The sequence below is a fragment of the Pelmatolapia mariae genome, linkage group LG6, assembly GCF_036321145.2.
Source record: "Pelmatolapia mariae isolate MD_Pm_ZW linkage group LG6, Pm_UMD_F_2, whole genome shotgun sequence".
NCBI lineage: Eukaryota > Metazoa > Chordata > Actinopteri > Cichliformes > Cichlidae > Pelmatolapia > Pelmatolapia mariae.
In genome coordinates this window covers 18,505,369-18,526,600 of record NC_086232.1, presented here as the reverse complement: position 1 = coordinate 18,526,600, position 21,232 = coordinate 18,505,369, and the positions used below count along the sequence as shown (strand labels likewise).

The following is a 21,232-nucleotide window of genomic DNA, read 5'->3' as shown; positions in this document are numbered from 1 at the left end:
AACCTTCTCTGTACATACTGATGACTTCAACTATAAATGTCATATTTGGATTCATCTCTTCATCAGACGTGCTGAAAGTGTAATCTGTTTCCTTTCATTAAGAATGGCTTCATGACAGTGCCTAAGGATACACCTCAAACTGGTTCATCTCTTGTGTTTTATGCTTGAATTATTCACAGGTACACTCATTTTCAGTCCAGTTCTTGTACCAACTGAAAATGAGTGAAAAAGCAGCCAATAAAGGAAGTTCAGAAAGCCTGGAGAACAATTGCTCAAGACCACTTTAAAAAATTGCAAGAAAGTCTGACTCCTTGGCAGCAAAATATAAAGACGCAATACTTTCACACAGTACTGTACTGTACATGTATATTTTTTAAATGTGTGTAAACTGCAATTGAATTTCACTGATTGTCTTTACCACTTGGGGGCACCACTGATTTTTGTCTGGGCAGCCCTTCTTTAAAAGAAAGGTCATCTGCCCAGCACTAACCCCATTCACTCAGTCATTAGGGTCGTTGAATCTCTATGAATGCTCTCTCTTGCTAACGCTCACCTCCAGAGGCTGTGCCTACACTGTCATTCTCCCACGCACTTGTTGACCCATGCATTTAAAAAAACAAAAAAACAAAAAAAACCCTCATTTTGCACATTTGCTACGGTGACCAGTGTGAACTCCAATAAACTGCAAGCTGATATCGATCCCCTTTTGTTCCATTCACCAATACAAGCCTCATCACTGCCTTTTCCAAAATAACCTTCCCTCAGGGAGAAAATGGGATGTAATAATCCTTATTCCAAGCCACAGCACCATTGAACTGCTAAGTAAACACATTATCCAAATCCACTATTTTGCCATTTCACTGAGAACATTTCCAGTCGTATCAGAGCCCTAAAGTGCATAACTAGAAAGACTGCCAAGTGAAGGCTGTACTGTATGCAACTGGCAAAGTGGGGGGGAGGGGGGGGTCAAGGGTACTTACATCATGCATGGCGTCCAGCAGCTTGGTGAGCTGGAAGAAGCGCTGCCAGGTTTGGCCGGAGTTGTTGGTTGCTTTTCCCACCGAACGCCGGAGCTCTTTAATGTAATTAACCCTCATCTCCTCGAACGCCGCCTGGTTCTTCAGACCCTCTTTGGGAACTGGGAATCAGACAAATCATTACGTCATTGATATGGATGCAATGAGTGTACAACAATCCCGATTTAAATTTTAATGACCCAATACTAGCAATCAGGACTAAACAGTGCAGACTTCTCTTCTTAAACCTGTTAGCCGTTTTGACATGACTGCAGGGGACTTTGTACTGAACAGCCAAGCCTGCGATTCCATTAGACATATACAGGAAGAAATATTTGCCTAATGTGTCTCTATTGTGCTCTATCTGGGCTACGCTGAGAGCTGCTGAATGCTTTTCAGATAATTAATGGTGTTATCACAATAAATATTCAGTGGGCTGTAGGGTTGGTTTTAAAAATAAGCAATCTGAAGAGCAAGTTAATGTTCAATTTGTCATCTGTGGTTGTATTTTAAAACAGTGAGGGCAATGTGTTAAAGTAATGATCAGGACTGTTGGGTGACAGTGTTGATTTTCTTTATATTACTTCTGTATTTGTTATAAAAGTAGTCAAAATCAGGTGTCTTTTAATTTTTTTTTAAAAAGTACACCACCGTAGTAAAAATCAAGTTATCCACATTTTCCCATCAAGTTGGTTGTATTTGGGATGTTATGATGTGATGAAATTAAAAGTAAGAACTACTGTACTGTGACATCCAAAAAGCTTTTGATTTGAAAGCCTGAAGAACAAACGTTAAAAAAAGCAAAATGTATATTTCATACAGTTTTAGTCTGGCAGTTTGTTCCTGATGTAGCTCAATATACTCATGGATATTAACACCTGATCTTGGTCTATCCCATCTATATTAGTACTGGCACATTTAAACTTACATATACACATAAACATAAGAGTTTCTTTTTTTTTTTAGAAAACACAAATATTACAAATAGATGCCTGAAATAATTTAAAATGGGTTCATCTTGTAGTTTGTGTCGCCAACTCCACTGTTTACAAACTGTATATAAAAGATGGAAACGGGTTGTGGGCATAAAGATGGACATAGCTACCGTGAACCATCCGGTGGTTTGTGAAGACTCAATTTGAAACCTTGAGGTTAGCGTTTTCACTATCGCCATTTTAGCTTCAAAAAACGTATGTGATGAGGAGGGGCGGGTGTGACTGTGAAACCTCCAGCTCATTGGCTGCTGACTTGTCAATCACAGCCAACGTGAAAGTTTCTAAACCTGCATTCTTCTTAATGACCAGCAGGGGGCAACTCTACTAGCTGCAAAGAGATGTTTTTCAAAAGCTACGATGGTGATAGAAGAAATGCTCATCTTGAGGGTGTAAAAAACAGCTTTAGTAATCAGCGGTTGACAAAACAATAGCTGCATCTGTCTTGCACATGCAACCCCCCCAAAAAAACAATCCAATGTTGGTCGGGTTGTGGTTTTTACAGCATTCATTCTTAGTTGTTTGAGAATTCTTGAAAACAACAAAAGGGAAGTTGTTTTTTGTTTTTAACCATTCACAGTAACTCTGCTCAAAACAAAGCACAATACTAATTAACTGTGACCGTTTTCCTGTCTCGCATGTTTCTGAATTTATTTTCCTGTCGTGCTGAAACATTTGACGCATTTTAAAAATGTCTGGAACATGCGTGTTAAATATGATTTGCAGGTAATGGGCTAAGCCATGCACATCCCGCGGTATGTTCCTTTAATGTGTAACTGTGTTAAGGGTAATTAGAGGTGCTTAGTGAATTATGCTCCGACACCCACACAGTAGCCTGTTTTTGCACATTTTTCCTGTGCTGTTGACCTGAGCCTATTTAGCAACTCATTACAACCACTTTCACCATTTCAAGTAGTAATTAGTTTCCATGTGTAGCAGCTGGTTCATGAAGGATGACAGATATAGTGAAAGGCATTGATTCAAAGTTATCTCAGAAACAGTGAGAGCAGAAAAGGAAACAATGGTGCTTATGTAATTTAAAGGGCCTAATAATTTTGTTAGCCAAACCTAATTTATTAAGCGCAACGTTTGGCGCCCGGAGCTATTAAATAACGTCAACCTTTCATTCTCATAACAATGACTTGGATTGTGGCACTTAGAGTTAAAAACTGGTCTATTAGAAATCTAGATAATAATGAATAAAACACAGTAATTACACCATGAAGATCCATTTAAACATCTACAGTATCATTTTGTCTCACTCTGTCTTCCCACCTGTGCAAAGGATCATGTCATGGATACATAAAAAAAGCAGTACATCCTGGGGTTTTAGAAAACGAGCTATTCAGTTCAATTCAATTTGATTTATATAGCACCAAATCACAACAGCAGTTGCCTCAAGGCCTTACCAGCTAAAATGATTTAAATACAATCTGAGATGAACAAAAACAACACAACATATTACACTGTGTCATTACTTATTTAACACAAGTAAGCAAAAACTGCAAAAGCGGTGTGCGCAATACTGAGTACAACCCATGACTCAACAATTTGTAGAAGCATCTTAAGCAGCAATAACTTGAAGTCCCACCACAGGACTGTTATCAGGGTTGAGGTCCGGACTTGGACACCTTGATTCTTTTCTTGTTCAGGCCAGTCTGCTGCATGACCCAGTCTAGGCCAACCTATAGCTGTTGGACAGATGGCCTCATATTTGATTCTAGAATACTTATACTATAGCAGAACAACTATAAGGTGCTCGGGACCTATGGCTCCAAAACAAGCCCAAATCATCACTCCTCCACTACTGTGCTTGACAGTTGGCATGAGGTGTTTGTGCTGATGGTTTTCACCAAATGTGGCACTGTGGACGTTGGCCAAACATCTCTACTTTAGTCTTGTCTGTCCAAATGACACCGTTTGAGAAACCTTGTGGTTTGTTCGGATGCAACCTTGGAAACCTAAGCTGTTCTGCTGTTCTTTTTAGAGAGAAAATCCTTTCTCGTGACATCCCTTCCAAATGTTCATCAGCTGAAACCTGAGTCTGATTTGTTGTTGTTCCGAAAGAAGCTGTAAGAGTGTATTTAATTTTCAATTTTGTATTCTTCACTTGAGTTTACCAAAACAGTTTCTTTTCATATATTTATTTGTATCATGTCCTGATATGTAAAACCTCAGAGGCTGTCTTTTCTTATTCACATGACTGTATGCATGCCTGCTAAACCTCTTAAATAACATTCTGCTGCTGCCATACAAAGACACATCTCACCTCTCAAAGCTTAAAAATCAGGTGTGCTCTTTGAGGCAACATATTTAGTTTTCCTAAAGCCAAAATTAAAAAATGATGCTTTACAACACAGTAAGGCCTCAAATTAATACAACATAAAGGCTGCTGGAAGATCGAGTGTGTTTTGAAAATGACACGTTGAGTTTGATATTTCTAAAATATGTCAGTATTAATGGTGCCTTCACAGATGTGCAAGTTACACATGGTAAGTGCAATAATTAACTCTGTTCCACCATCACTGGCTTTTGAACTGCACAGTCATTCACAAGCCAGATGGTTCATCTCCTGTTTAGCCTGGAGGATGCAGCATCTGTTATTTTCATAAAGAATTAAACAATTTTTTACATCAAACCAAATGACAGTTTTCTGTTTCACTTCAGTCCCTCTTAATTTAGCTCAGGATCAGAAATTAAGTGTTTCTGGATCTTTATATAAATATACGTGTGTGTGTGTGTGGTGTGTGTGTGTGTGTATGTTTTCTTTTACATGATAGAGCTTTGTGAATGCACAGACAAAAATATGTTGCTCAGGTCATGCAGTGATTTCTGCTACAGAATTATGTGTTTCAAATACACTGGTGACTAAGGGCTCAGAGATCACGGCCATTTAATACCGGTTGTCATCTTTGTCACTTGCATATAAAGATTTATTCAGTTTCTTTTAATCGTTTTACAATATTATGCACTGTAAATGATGACATCCCCCCAAACTCTTTACAATTTTTATTTTGAAAAAATGGTATTTTTTAACTACATGACCACACAGTCTATACACACTGGTGAACCCCTCATTATCTGAAACACTGTCAGCCTCTCAGAACGGCTCTTTTTTTTTCTACCAAATCTTGTTAATGACCTGTTGCTAGTTAACCTAATTACCTACTGAAACATGTTCAATAGGAACACGTTGCTGGCCTCAAACTCCAAACATCTTATATGAACTTTAGCAACAACAATCAGCTGATAGGGCTCGTTTGAATTCTGCAGAGTGAACAGCCACAGGCAAAGCCGGCATCTTGTCAGTCAAAATTGCAGGTTTTTTAAAACAGATCTTTGTAGGTCAATAACTTTGAGAACGTGTATTTTGGTGTGTGTGTGCTCCTTCTTGTCTCTTTCTATGTAATTCTTTTCATCATACTTTTAGGCACAATCACCTCCAGAAAACAGATTGTACCCTGGTGCTGTGATTTCTGTGCTGATTTCATGGCTGACATGATGAGAATGTGCTAAAACCCTTGGTCGCATTTGGACCTTTTGTTTTTCTCCCACTGACCCACATACACCCTGATTAGAAACTGACCTGGCATTCAGGGGCGGTACCATGACCGGCCCTGAAATAGGGCATTTATACCACTATAAATGATGTCAAATTGATTTTTGCTGCAGGTCGAGAGCACCTTCAGCTGGGCTGCATTTCTTTTCTGGGAGTTAAGACGCTGCACCGTGTGCACCGCAACCACCGAACAGCTCTTTTTCTTAATGTGTTTCAAAGGAAGCAGCACATATCTAATGCCGAGAGAAGATGCTCTTAGCATGCGTTTTGCCAAACTACGTGCAGCTTCCTGCTCTCGGTTGCTACATGCCTAACTGACAGGGTGGCTCTTGGTTTTGATTTACTTCCTGATAGTAACCAAGTTTGCAGCTAGTCCTGATTATGACTGCAATATAAAGCAGGTGAAAGTGCTGAATGACAATAAATATTTATTAAAAGATTATGCAACAGGAAAATAACCAGCTGCAATAAAAGGAACACATTATTTGAGATTGTAACTACTTTAGTCAAAAATGTGTCACACAAAATGCCCCAGTCAGCTCCGCACACACACACAGACACACACACACTTGTCCCATCTGGAATGAGGCTCCGGAGCCATTTTGGAGAGAAGCAAGACGACGGTTTGGAAAGAAAACAAATGACTGAGATCATCAACTTTATCTACATCTTTGTAGAGGTGAGGAGCATAACCGGTTCAAGCAGGCCGCTGCTACTGTACCGAATCCAAACAGGGTCATGAGACACCGCGGGCTGACTGAAACCTTAGCCAAGGTCATAGAGGAATAACAGCCCTTGTCTCTTTTCCCTTTATCCCTTTTCGCATGTCTGTTTCACTCGTTTATTCTCTCTCCATGCAGCGCACACATTCCCTTTTGCAAAGCAGCCTAAAGGCACTCGCAAACTCGGTGACTGTGTAGTACTTGCTCAGCTGACAAGTTCTGACACCTCCTCTGTAAACATTTCTCCTGCTACTCCTTCCACAAGGCCCGAGTATTATATCTGAATGATGGTAACTAAGTGAGCCTCCTACAGCGCCTCAGAAAATCCTGCAATAGACTGCTCCTTTTTTTGAAATTACCCACAAGTGCTTTGCCAAACCTCCGTACAGTACAGTCACTCCATCATTTTGGAATAGACATGAAAGATGAAGCATTGAATGATTATTTTCTTCCCTCCCCTTCCCTCATTTTTGAATGTTATATTTTGACTAAATCCAATAACTTCAGCAGACTGAGCTAACTGTGAAGCATCTTAAATTCCCTGTTTTGATTCTGCATCCCACTTTCTTTTATCCACACTCTCGCTTTCAAAATTCTAGCCCGGGTTTCAAGGAAGTGGAGAAAAATAGCAGGTCTTGGAGCAATGCCTGGTGCTTGACTGGCCTTTATTAAGTACAGCAGGGCTCTCTGGAAAACCTCCAGAGGACCAGTGAGGAGAGGGAGAGGGAGGCCGCGGCAACAGAAGGACTAGCTCCGCCATCCCACCACTCCCTTTGTCTTCGCTTTCTTTCTCCCCATAGCTGTGCACCTGTCTCTTTCTCACCAACCCTTGCTCCGTCAACTCCAAAGAGTGTTTTCACTCTTTAAATCGAACTTTCCCGTCTTTGGTTTCTCATTCTCTCCGCATCGCCTCGCTTCTTCTTCTCTTCTGACATCCACATTGTTAAAGTCCAGTTAGAGCTCTTCTTCTTTCAGAGTTTATATTCAGGGAAACGCTTTCACATTTGTTATTCCATATGTCGCTGAGCTATAGAGCCAAAATCGGCCTTCCTCTGCTACATCGCAGTACAGTGCATGTTTAAAATATTTGTAGACTTCACTTCCGTTCCATTCACTACTTTAAAAAAACACTTTCAAAGTATTCAAAGTATTCACTACTCGCTTAACTAAGCATATAAGTATATAAGTATATTAAATGATAATAATAGACAAAGTCAAAAGTATAGTCCTGTTCAACTATTAGAAGCAAAACCCACTTGAAGTATAAAGTATAAATTTGCCTTTGTGACTAATATAATATGTTACTGCAGTACATTATTAGACTGGTTCAGCAGTGGCTGGTTCATAAGTAGCAGACATTTTACTTTAGAGCTGGTTTTACTTCTTTTTTATACAGCACTGCATCTCAGTGTATAGATGCCTAAAATGATGCTGCAGCTGCCAGTTTACAGTTGGTGCAAAGCACGGCAGCAAGGCCACTCATAAACACTCATAAACAGAGTACTCCAGAACTAAACCAGCTACCCAATTGTGACAGAATCTAATTTAAGGACATATTGATTTCTTTGAAATCACTGCATAATATCTTTCTGCTTTATATTTCAGAACTCTTAACCTCTTATTCTGCACCCAGGCTCTCAGATCAGAGAATCAGGAGCTGTCACAGTTTCCACACTCAGGGCTTAAAGCTAGAGCTCAACTGATATTAGCTATGTGCATATCTAAAAAATTAAATAAGTTAAAGAAAAAAGAGTCAAGTCAAGGCAACGGAAAGACACCTTTTAAAACATGTTAAACATATCTTCATATATATCATGCTATAAAGTATGTGTACACAATCGTGACACAAATATAGCAACAGCAATTAGAAGTGAAACACAAACAAAACTAGAGTTGTTGCTCATGCTCACAGATGTCTGGTTATATATATATATCTGTTGTGTTGTGCTAGATAAAGAGATGGGAGAAACAAAGTTGAACCATGTTATGAGGGTTGATGTTGCATAATTTGCACCCTGCAACTTCCCTGTTGGCAACAAATGTTTTCAACAAACCCAACAATCAGCTGATCTGGGCAGAGTCGGGACGGGCATAAAAGGGTCATCCACGTCTTGTTGTGGCAATAAAACAAGATTATTTTTAAACTGAACTCTCACATTATCTTAGCAAGGACTCATAAATAACTGGGAAATCTGTTTATGTTTAGTGTGCGCCGGAAAGCAAAAAGTGATTTAAAAACACCACATATCTGTATCGATATAACTTAAAAATGGTAAGACGATAAGTCGATAAGACTTAAAGGCTCTACTTAAAGCATTCAAAGTGCTCAATCAGCCCTTCAGTTTCAAAAATCAAACTTTCTCTCGCTTCAACACATTATGGTCTATCTAGTATAAATGTTCTCATTTTGTAGTTTCTATTTTTTGTAACTTCTGCCAGCCACCTAACCCCAGTTTTGAAAGGTGCTATAGAAATACAGTTTAGTAATATTAGCATTCCCGCAGGATCAAAATTATTTGGTACAACCTGAAGAAATGTGGGCTACATTTTCTTTGTGCTATTGACATTTGCTTTGTCCCTGCTGTGTAAAGAGAGAAGTCATTACAGGCACCAAAGCTTCCTTGTATTTCAGAAAAAACCCAAGCACTGAAAATATGCTGAAACTGTCCACTGTAGTTGTTCTTCATGCCTTGCATCCATGATACATGAACCAGTGTGTTTGGACTATTGCGCTGCTAGAGCCCCTCTGGCCTCTGTGCTGGTTACATTTTGATAATCCTTCTCTTTGTAACTGGAGACAGACAAATGTATATATATATATAAATATTTATGCTTGCAAGTCAGAAATCTGTATTGCATGTATTATATTCTGTCTGTGTATTTTACTAGTAATAAGTAATTACAGCTGTCAAGTACAAATACAGACTGTGGAGCATAATGTACAATGTTTGTAAGGAAAACTGCAATACTGACACAAGCACAACTTTATCAAGATTTCTAAGTATTTTAGTAGATGTACTTAATTGAAAGTTTTTGAAAAAGTTTTCATTTAAACAAATAAATTTGTCCAGTAAAAATATCAAAAACAAAAAACAAAAACAAACTGCCAAGTTTTTTATATGGAAACATGAGATTGCTCACTACAGCCTTTCTGTGCTCTTCTGAATGTGGCACATCTATCGACACCCTACACAGACAAATGCAAGACTGCATCAGGTCTCTGGTGTGATTTAAAGCTTTGTGTTTACCTTTTCATTAATTCAAGTGTGTGTGTGTGTGTGTGTGTGTGTGTGTGTGTGTGTGTGTGTGTGTGTGTGTGTGTGGACAGTAAAGATTTGATAGACTGCTACTATTGACTTGACCACAGCCACTCACTCTGTTGTCATAGTGAAAAGAAAAAACAGAGGCTACTTTTGGTTTCCAGTTGAGCAACTTGGTCCAACGTATCTTCTCTCTGAGGCTGTAGTGGTGGTGTGTGTGAGGTGGTATCACAGTGAGACCCTCAGTACTGAGCGACACAAGTGTTAATCCTTGGCAATAAAACAACAACAAAAAAAGCAGCAACGGAAAATAAACCAGAGCACAACCGAGAAATGACACCATCTCTCTTTCATTTTGCATACACTGCATTTTGCCACAGGTGCCTGCAACACCAAGTCTATTTTTCACACTCTTTGTCTCTGTTGAAGAATTACTAAGAATTGAACCGTGGGCGCCAGGAAGGCAGATACTGCCAACGGTGTCTCGAAGGTGTGTGGTGAAACTGAACAGAAAACACCTCATCGCCACGTTTCCTTTGTGAGATGGCAACCTTTTTGGTTAAGAAGAAGCAGTTTGTCTCAGGCTGTAGCAATCCACATCATGACGCCTTTAATTGTGATCCTAAAGTTAGCGAGGGGGGATTTATATCACAACAATGACATACGGTGACTGTTCTTAGTCTGATTCTGCTAAAGCTACACTCGCTATCCTTAAATATGAGGGAGTTTTTTTAGGTCACAACATGAAATGAAAACAAAGAGATTTGGGATTTGTCCATCTGTATTATATAACGCTGTTGAAAACACCAACTAAACAGTGCAGTACAAAGAAAGCGTTAGATGCCCGTCAGCATTCCCGGGTTCACAAAACATCGGATTCATCTCATCTGGGCACTTATGGCATCAGCGGAAATGTTGGGAGCCTGGACCCTACGGTTTGAATGCTGAGTCACGCACATGAAATGTGGCAGGTGTTGCGAGGTACTAGGAAGGTCCAAAGTGGTTCTGAACAGATGCCTCGATTATTAGTGTGGAGTCTATGATAGCCAGATGTGTAAGTGGAGAATAAATGAGAGCCTGCGTGCAGGTTTCCAGTCCACTGCTTACCTGTGCTGAGAAGCAGGAGGACCTTCATGGAGAGGAACTCGTCATAGGTTAGCTGCAATCGCACAAACTCCTGGCTCACCTGCCTCATGCCCAGACACAGGTCGTACATGGCCGACTGCTGCATGCGCTCCCTGAAGAGAGACAGGCAGAAAAAAAAAAGAAATTAATAACTAGCAACTGTGTCAGTGTTCTGTTACACTCCTTTCCCCAGTACAGGCTCACATTTATTCTCAGTTCATTCACTGGTTATTTCTATTTATTTATTTATTTTCTTTGTCGATACTAACTCACTAACAGGCTTCCTCGCTCTGTTCCTACCAAAACTAGTTCAGTCCAGTGAAACAGTGTTTCCACACAGTGCAGAGGAGGATCCTTCCAGTCTGGGCTAAGACCAGAATACCAAATCCCCCCAGATTGCAGATTGCAGAGCGCTGCGTACGGTCTCACAGCACAGATGCACCAGTTTTCCAAAGCTGTGGCAGACTACAGCAGACCCCATATCTAACCCCAATCCCCATAAAAAAAAACAAGAAAAACACATTTGAAAAATTGTGTGTAATTCCAAACACATCCATGTTGGCAGAAATGGCACACATAAACATATGTTAAGTACGCATGTGCATGCTTACCAATCAGCATCAGTGCCTGTGCACCGGAGTGTCAAAAATACACCAGTTGCGTTGATTTGTCTCACTCCCCTTCTGTTTCACACACATTTTATCGCTAAAATCATCTTGGGTACGTTACACAACTCACACGCACACACAAACGCACACACACACACACACACACACACACACACACACACACACACACACACACACACACACACACACACACACACACACACACACACACACACACACACACAAAGAAACGGGACAAAAAACAGGAAAGCAAGAAACACTAGAAGAGATAAAGCACAAGCCAATCAGAAACACTCTCTGCAGATGCCACAGATTCTCTGGCTTTGGATGCCACTTCACTCTGCTATAAATCACCACCGCATCAGGACTACAGTAATTAAATGCAAGTGGTGCGCCTTGACTTGAAAGAGGTTGGACTTTTAACCACAATGCAGTGACACCACATCATTACACAGGCAGCGCAGGCGGAGACTTATTCTGATAACAACTACATGTAATATTTTGTAGAGGGGACCGAGAGCAGCCGATTGGAAACGAGTGCATAATATTCCCATTAAAGCACAAAAAAAAAGACACGCAACGCCTTTACAGTATTTACTGTGCAGCTGTCAGCTTCGCTAAGTAACTGATAAACTGTGACGTCTGAGCACGCCCGCTTCCCTGCCGTGCAGCGCCGTGTATGTGAGCAGTTTCGCAAAGTGCGGTGTAATATCATTTGATACAACTTTGGGCTGGAGTTTCTAAAGTCTCCACACGTTTTCTCTATCGCTACCTCTCTCTCTCTCGCGCTCACTCACTCCCTTCCTGAAATCAATTTTGCTGAATCACTGCCCAAAATGAGCGCCTGGTTTTGGGGAGGGAAGAAGCAGAAGAAGAAGAAGAAGAAGTAGGAGAAGAAAAAAGAAGACAGCAGCACTCTCTCCTTCCCTCTTGCTTTCCAATTTCTCTGTATCTCTGTGTGTCTGTCTTCTTCTCACTCGGTTTCCTTTGCTTTCTCTGTTTCTAAGGCAAAAAAGGAAGAAGCACAAGACTGAGGAGAAAGGAGAGTTCAGAGTCTCCTTCAGCTGCGAGAAGCTCCCAAAAATATATTTGCTCGCAAGAGAAGGACAAAGGAAATCATTTAGAATTGAAATGAAATCACAATTAGTGTTCTCTTTTTTCAAACTGTCAAATATCAATGTCAACATAATTCCTCAAAAACTTTGTTAATATAATTTAAAAGTTCACAAAATGGTCTTTGCAGATGCATCACAAGGGCTCATTGGGAGGACTCTTATATGTGTTTGATTGACAGCTGAGCAGCCACGGGATCAGTGGCACAGTTTAAATAACGCTGTACCACTGGCTACAGTTTTACACACTAAGGACGGACAATGAGTCGTTAACACTTGATAACAAAGAATAAAGAGAAGTTTAGATCAGCTGTTTGACTTTAGGTATGTTTTTGAGCAGTTAAACTGTTCGCTTGTGTTCAAAATTTAAATTCAAATGAAAGTAACAAGTTAGATAAATAGAAAGGAAACAAAAAATATAATATGGTAGTGGATTGATTATATAGCACTGTTTTACTCTATTTGAGATGTGCTTTATGCGACATGTCACAGTTATCCATTCACACGAGCACTTTTTTAATTTTATCTAAGTGCTTTATATCTAACATTCACACTCTGAAGAACAGATCAGGAGCAACATGGGTAACTCAGTATTTTGCCCAAAGACACTTTATCATGCAGACTGGAGCAACCAGGTATTGAACCACCAACCTTCTATGCTCTACCTCCCGAGCCACAGCCACCTCATATATTAACAGCTATAAGCAGAATAATTTTTATACATCTATGATGCATGCAGTTTCCACATTTTTACAAAGTAAAAGCAACTGTTTGCACTCTATAATTATAATGTTTGAATCTAGGGCAATTGATTTGATCTGACTCGGGAATTTACTGATAATAATGGACAAAATTTGACAGATGTACATAGCTTTTAATGTAAAATGAACATCCATGCTTGCTGTATTTAGACTCAATTGCAGACAGCTAAGTGAGGGGACAGGGTGCTCAATAAATGCTTTAATGCCCTAGGCCAATAAGCACTTTGTTGCTATAGAAACAAGTGGACACCGTCCTCTGCCCTGAAGACTGACCGGACCTCGAAAAGTTATGGACAAACTGTGTACCCATATTTGACCTCAAAACAACAACAACAACAAACACGCACACACACCTTCGCTCAGAAAGACTCAACGGGGATGGCAGTGACATCCAGGCTGCCCTGATAGAGCAGCAAGCATGTGACCAACATCCAGGCCACCACCAACAGCCAGTCTACATCTCCTCTGCTCTGTCAAGCTTAATACCAGGCCCATCTGTCAAAGGGAAGGGCTGCTGTATAGAAACCAACACAGCAACTGCAAAGTATATATATATATATATATATATACATTTATATATAAATGATTAATAATCATTCATTATACTCATGCTATTACTTTTTTTTAAACATCTTTTCTCTGTGTTAGGACTTATTCAGAGCTGAATGTGTCACATAAACCATTCGGTTTCTAGCACAGCGTAAGATTTTCCCCCTAAAACTGATTTCAAAGTAGGAAACACAATTCTTAACCTACTGTGTCTCATTTGGCGCTAAATGAAACTCAGGATGTGAGCTAAGCACACAGTGATACAACACGTAGGTCCCAAAAAAAAAGGGCTTTTACTGTAGCTGTGTTGCACAAAAGAGTTTGTGCTCCTATTTGGTTGTTTGTGTCTCTGTATTTATTTATTTGGGACAAACTGACCCAGTGACATTGACTTATACAAGCTATTAGTTGGGAGCTTTTAAAGCAGCCTCTGACTGAACATGCTCCTCTACAGCAGGCTGCCTAGAGAGGTTACCGTTCTCCTCTTTGATTAATTCTACAACATTCAATTCATCAATGGCCACGCACTGCAGCTCCAATCAGAAAATATATATATATAGCATATATATAGCATACCTTTCCTTTCTGCCTGCTCCCCTGTTCAAACATATTAACACAGATCAACTGGGCTATTGACTGCTCTTGCCAGGCTTTGATGGTCTGTGCCTGATGCAATTAAAGGACCATCAGAAAGTACAAACGTGTTTTCTTGTAAAGTGCCAGAAATCTGGCGCGAGATTATGACCTCGTTTAAAGTACATCCTGACTTCCTGAGAGGAAAGTCATTACCACAAAACCTCATTGTGGCCTTTTAGTAGCTTTTGGGTGGCTTAATAAAACGCTTAAAATAGCACAGACCCAAAATGCACTGCTTACTTCCTTATGTTTATGCATAAATTAGCATTTCATGAGTGGCTAAAAATAGAACCAGCCACTAACAGTGTAAGCCTGGCTGTTCACTCAATTACTATATCGACTAATTAACTACTCTAAAAAGCAAATTGTGCTTTTTCATGTCTTTAATAGATGACTGAAATGGTTGATAAAAGGCATATCTCCTCACTGCCTTAACACATTTAGTGTCAGTACTGCTACCTGCTAACTGTTACGACCAATACAATCTAATAACATGAGAGCCATGTGTGCGTTACATTGCAGATGTGGAAGTGTGGACCTACTCGTTAAAGATGAGGTCAGGGGCAAAGTAGAGCATCTGTCCATTGGTGTGTTTGTAGGAGCGCCAGCTGAGGCAAAAGGAGGACAGACACATCCATGAGTACTGGATCAGGGTGATTTGGTCCTCAATGGGCAGGCTCCGGAAACCTAGCGCACATGAACACATGCACAGCAGACAGAGATAACGTCACGTTTTAAATGCAGCAAGGAACACTGAGTTAACGCATTTGGACTTAAGCAGCAACTTAAAGAGGCCTTTATCTAGCCTGGCACGTGTGTGTGTGCGTGTGTGTGTGTTTACTCATGTCTATGCATTAAGCGGCGTGTATCTGTGCTACAGCGAGCAGTTTTGTGCCAGTTTTTTATTTAGACATGATAACCACTGGGAAGTATTCACCCATTCTTGTTTCATGCAAATCCCACAAGGCCTCCAGATATTGGCATGCCATCTACGGAGCTCCAAAAATAGACTCAAATAGGAAACTTGCCAAACTCTCAATCAAACTCAGGCAAGGAACCCCTCCTTATCCGAAACACACAGGCCAACTAAGGACACCCAATTGACTTATCAGGGCTTAGGGACTATTTCAGTCTATATGCATGTCAATCTGCCAAAAACAATGATTTGTATGAAAACATTTGTGGGAAAGGTATGTCAAATGCCTGGCTGTCAACACTGTTTAGTCAGTTTATATCACGTTATGAGAGTCTTCTCTAAACTGTTACATCTGATCTGTGTGTGTGTGTGTGTGAGTGTGTGTGTGTTTACAGGCTGCTTTAAAGTTAACATCAGAAAAGTATGTGTGCTTAATGACTAACATAACAAGAGACTGGGCACATTGCTGTTGCTGACATTGCTGGCCCGTGTTGCCTTGCGTGTCACTCTGCCACATCCAAATGTAAACTGAATGCAGGCAGGGGGCATATCTGAAAGTCGAAGGTGCTCATTTTGACCCTTCTGTCTGGCTTCTATTTATATGTCCGGATATGGCAAGCAGACACCGTGGAGGTATCAAATATTTGCAATACAGCAAATTAAACAGGCTCAAAGAGCTACCTGTGAGGCATCTTTCATTATGTCTGCCACTGACTGGAATTTTAGGGGAACGTGTTTATTCCTTCTCAAACATTATTTTCTCTCAGCTTCCCGTACTCTGGTGTATATGAAAAAATTAATGAGAAAACTGTTCACATAACAACTGGCAACACTGATGTAAATTAGTTTGTTTTTTTTTCTTCTATAAGAAATCCTAATCTTGATTTTATTAAATGGTAAAATAGGATTCATCTCTAATCTTGTTGAAGCACCGCAGAATTATTTCCTGACCTAATATTTAAAATCAAAATTGGGTGCTCTGACAAAACTGGCAGTGTTTTATCTGAAAAAGATCAAAAGTGAAGATGTTGGCATGTTATCTTCATTAAAACCCCTCTTCATAATTACAATATAGAGTCCCCATGGATTTATTAGGCTGGTATTTTTACCAGCTTACCACTTTTTTTGATTCAGCCATAAATAAAACTGAATATCAATTCTTTTGTTAGCAGTAAACTATAAGGCCGTGCACATATAACCTACTTCTCTTACACATGTCTTTAGGGACTGCTTCCACTCTTTTCCAACATTCCTAAACATTCCTAGCAAACATTCCTAAACAGCACTTAGGCTTCAGCCCTCTTGCACTAATGGTCACTAACCTGGAAGTACTTTGGCCCATTTCACCATGCGTACCATCTGCTTTCCAGCCAGGCGGTTGAGACTGGATAGCAGGTGGTCAGTGGTGTCAGGCTGTGTGTTGTCATAGCCAGAGTACACTTCTTCGGGCTCAATCAGCTCCAACACGCTGCAGATGGAGGGCGGCAGAAAAGGTGTGACCACCCCAGGCCTGTGGGGCACCAGGGCATTGGCAGCACTGGCATTCAGCTCCTTCTCTGAGGACAGGTAGCCTCCAGCGCCACCTGTGGCAGTTTGGCCATCCTTAGAGCCCTGCAGGTCCTCGCTGGCTCCCTTCAGCTTCAACTTCTTGGATTTCCGTGCTGCGGGGTACAAAAGAGCCTTTATTAACAGTGTTAATGGTGGTATTTTTTCTATTTATGTGGCAGGCACTCTATGGGTATAAATAAAATGCAAATACAACAAGACATACTACTTAAGTCAAACACTTATGTCTGCTGTGCTGCTATCACATAAAAAGTGTTTCCTGTAGTTTTATGGCAGGTGGTAAACATTAAGATGCAATACAGTCACCTACACTGCACTGTAAACCAGCTAATTACTAGTTATAACATTATAAGTTATCAATACTATCATATAAGTGTTATTCTAATTTCCTTTTAAAATCAAGGTTAGTCAGTAATTTAACAGAGCCTGCTTCTGCCGGAGGTTTCTTCTGGCTTAAACTGAGTTTTTCATTTCCACTGTCGCCAAGTTCTTGCTCATATGGGGTCATCTGATTCTTGGCATTTTCTCTTTGTTCTCTTAAAACTCTAACATATTTTGGCACATAAGCCTTCATAACTTCTCTCCTCATGGAGCTTATTAAACAACAGATATAAGCATGTTTAATTTTAACTGTTTCTGCCATGTCTAGGGTGTAAAGTCTCATAATATATCAAAAATCAACCATTTGTGGGAGCACAGCTGGTAAATACTTAAACTGAAACTTAACTAAAGCCAATCAAAATGTGGGACGTTGTCTGACGAAGGACAGGGTATGAAAATTCTGTGCGGTCCCACATAAGGTGGGACATCTGGCCATCCTACTGCTGGTATAAAAAGTTCCTGACAGGCACTCTTGCTATGCCAGTGTGACTTCTCTTCAGATACTCCAAATTCCTCCCAACTTCCTCCCAAAGCCAGGTTTGTTTGGTTAACTGGTAACTCTAAATTAACTGTAGGTGTGAATTTGAGCATGAAGGCAATCTATCACAAGGCTGACATAAAGAGACAGCCTTTCACCCTGTGACAGGTGGCATAGGCTCCAGCCCAGCCCTCATGCTTTTGTCGCTATAACCACCTTATCTCCAGGTATTGCGGTTTCATTGTGTATTATACATCACAGTTCTGATGACGAGCCTAATTACATTGCCATTAGCCAGACAGACAGCAATGATGGCTAGGATTAGCTTTCTGCGAACGCAGTTGTAATACCTAGAAATGTAACACTTTCCTTCTGGGGAAGTAATTCCCCCAGACCCTCGTACTATAGGCAGGTTTTTACCTTCCTTATTCCTTCTCCATTTTCATCCCTTAAGGTTTAAAGTATAACGTGTTTATAGAGATCAGTTGAGTCTGAATTTTGCTTTCTAATACTGCCTCATTGTCAGGATTTTAATTTTTAAAACAGAGCTTCTAACCAATAAAGGACATCTGACCAGTAACCATGTGACGTTAACTCCTTGGGCCATTTCGGATGTGTAACAATCATGGTGACGATGTAGGATCAAGTGAACAAGACCCCAGTCACACAGGACTAGAGACCAGTCTGCAACCATCTGGCAACCACCATTTGTGAGTGAAAAATGAGTATTTCCCAACAGGTTGTGAGGGGTTGCTGGAAGTTGTTGGCAAAAAAGTATAAAGTCCCAATCACACAGGCCTACAGAGTGGTCAATGACCCCCTGGCAACCACCTGTTGTAGGAAAAAAGGTATTCCCCAAGCTGTTGGCAAGGACTTGGCAAGGACTGCTGTGGTTGCTAGTACATTGCTGCGGTTGCCCAGCGTTTTTCCTAATATTAAAGGCAACCGTGCCAAAGTGCTAGCAACCAAAGCAATCAAGAAATTTTTAATTGTAGGGCAAGGGTGGGGTGTCCTGCAGGTTTTAGATATGACCCTGGGTCAACACGCCTGAATCAAATGATAAGTTCATTACCAGGCCTCTAGAGAACTTGGAGACATGCTGAGAAGGTAATTTAGCCATTTAAATCAGCAGTGCTGCATCAAGGACGTATCTAAAACCTGCAGAACACCGGCCATTGAGGCCTGGAGTTTCCCAACCCCTGGTAGGACCTTCTTTGCAATCAATTTCACTTAGCCAGAGCCACAATTTTTTTTCTGGCACAACTTCACCTACTTCCAAGGCGCATGGAGAAGATGACGTGAAGACTCCAGCGACACTTAATGTATTTGGGTGTTTGGGTGACCAATGTGTTTCGGCTTGTGGCCTTCATCAGGGTCTGGACTTAGCCAAGCCACCAACTTCCAGGAACCTATACTTGTCAGTCTGGGGAGTACATGTTTCCTTAGCAACCAATGATTGTATCACGTCCAATATGGCAGACAACTCTTGAGGAATGTGTGCATGATCTCGTGTGGGAAACCTAAATAGCAGCCTTTTTAATTGCTCCAAAATGTCAGTGTCTTTACACCCTTTCTTCATCGCTCCAGCTTAAACTAACACGCGAGTCTTTGTGATGATAATTGGAAATGGAAAGTACAGTAAAAGCCTTCTGTTTTCTTTTACTAGAACAAAACCCCTCACGCTGTTAAATTATTCCCTCAAATATAAATGAAGCATTTCAGTTCCACTGATCTCATCGTGCATTAGACAGCAATGCTTCATCACATATTTACAACAGCTTCCTCATCATTAGGGAACCAGACAAAAAAGTCTATTTTTTAATTTCAACTTGCAAAATGCACCTTTTTTTCCCCTGCAGGTATTACTCTTTCATTATGTATCATACTTCTCTAATCGCTCTGTCATAGATGTTAATCAACAGCTCCAAACATGCTCATAGATAACCCCACGAGCAATACCCAACAATGTGTCGCGTGTAAATGTGCAGACACGCCGGTTTAACAGCAAACAGGTTTTAATGTAAGCATACATGGCTTGAAGGAAGCAGCATCTTTTTGAGAGAATCGAGAGAGAGCTTCAAGGGTTGTGTGAAAAACAGGTCGCCCCTAATCAGCTCCCACATCTGTTCTTTTTATATGTTTTAGCCAGAGTTGTTTTAACCCATAATAACTGACAGAACTGGTTTATTAGCATGTAAAGTGACTACATTTTAAAATCAACACCCCAGCAGGTTTTCTCTGACCAGGCAATGTCCTCACCTTTTGTATGGAGTCCATGTTTGCATCCCTGATAATAAGCATATTTGTGCAGCTTACGTGGTTTTTATTTTGCTTTTCGATATCTTACTTTATTCCGTCCTCACGATCAAATTTATCAGTGCATCACTGGACGCTGCACTACATTTACGACTCCGATGCTGATTCAAATCGGCAGCTCCGAGTGTGCTCACAGCTGGAGTTAAAATGCGCCTTTAAGACTTTAAACCAGCTTCATAATAGCCTTAATAACAGTAAAATGTTGGTTTCAGTGAAGCCGGCTAACCCAGAGTTCAATTTGCATCATGATGCCAGCCCCAGGTCTCTTGTAGCTGATGCTCTGCCAGCACCAGAAAAATGAAAAAGACTGCTGTCCTTTACGAAACATGAAATTGTTTTTCCTTAATGTTAGCTTTCAGGCAAACCTCACTAAAATGGTTTTAAATGCAGCAGCTTTCTTTACTGGTCATCACAACAGAATTGGGGACAAACAGCTGAGGCCTCACTGGCAACCTTAAGTTCATTTTTGAGTCACGGTTATGTGATGCCTTTCAACACCTCAGCACTACAGAAAGAGGATACGTATATTCCAAACTATGTATGCTTAAGGTGACAATTGTTTGCTTTTAAACTGGTGTCTTGCTATACTTGCATGCGATAACATTGCTGGTTTTACAACTGTTGCCTGTGGTGAGGCCTGAGGTGCATTATCAGAGGGTAACCATAACTATAACATCTGACTGGAGTCAAACACTGTATCCGTTTTGTTTCTTGTAGTTTTATGTGCTCCTGTCTGGTCTCATCTGTGCCTAAATTTGAGGCTAGAATCATTTTTTTACATGACAGATTCAATGAAATCAAGTAATGTACTTAAACCTAGAAATTTGTGTCTATTGTCTTGTTGTGCTACATTGCATCAGACACCAACACTGCTGCTTCTGACATATTAGAACACACCTTCATCCTTGCACCCACCTATCTACTCCTATTAGCCGGTGAGGTTGCTTATTACTGACACGTTCGCCTCTTCTCAGTGCATAAAAAATGTGTTTGCTTTCAGATAATATGTAAACATAAAACAGTCAGCTTTTGCATTTCTTATCACAATTATAACTGTTTTTTGTTACAGCACACAGATTCTTCTTATCAGTGCATGCAGTGTAATATTTACAGACACCATTGTAAATTATTGAGTGTTTACAATATTCCAATTCATATCAAGCCTCTTTCTTTTACTCAGACTATTAATTACATGGAGAAAAGGATATTGTTTG

At 40.4% G+C, this 21,232-nt stretch overlaps 1 protein-coding gene across 1 annotated transcript in view; it reads right to left on the bottom strand.

Annotated features, from left to right (window-relative positions):
* nr3c2 (nuclear receptor subfamily 3, group C, member 2) overlaps window positions 1-21,232 on the bottom strand; it is an 87,949-nt gene that overhangs the window by 4,434 nt on the left and 62,283 nt on the right. Inside the window, exons 5-8 of the mRNA XM_063476085.1 lie at window positions 16,600-16,938; window positions 14,904-15,048; window positions 10,657-10,787; window positions 981-1,138 (exon numbers count right to left, since the gene is read on the bottom strand). Coding sequence (XP_063332155.1) covers window positions 981-1,138; window positions 10,657-10,787; window positions 14,904-15,048; window positions 16,600-16,938 — 773 coding nt within the window. The remainder of the gene's footprint in view (window positions 1-980; window positions 1,139-10,656; window positions 10,788-14,903; window positions 15,049-16,599; window positions 16,939-21,232) is intronic.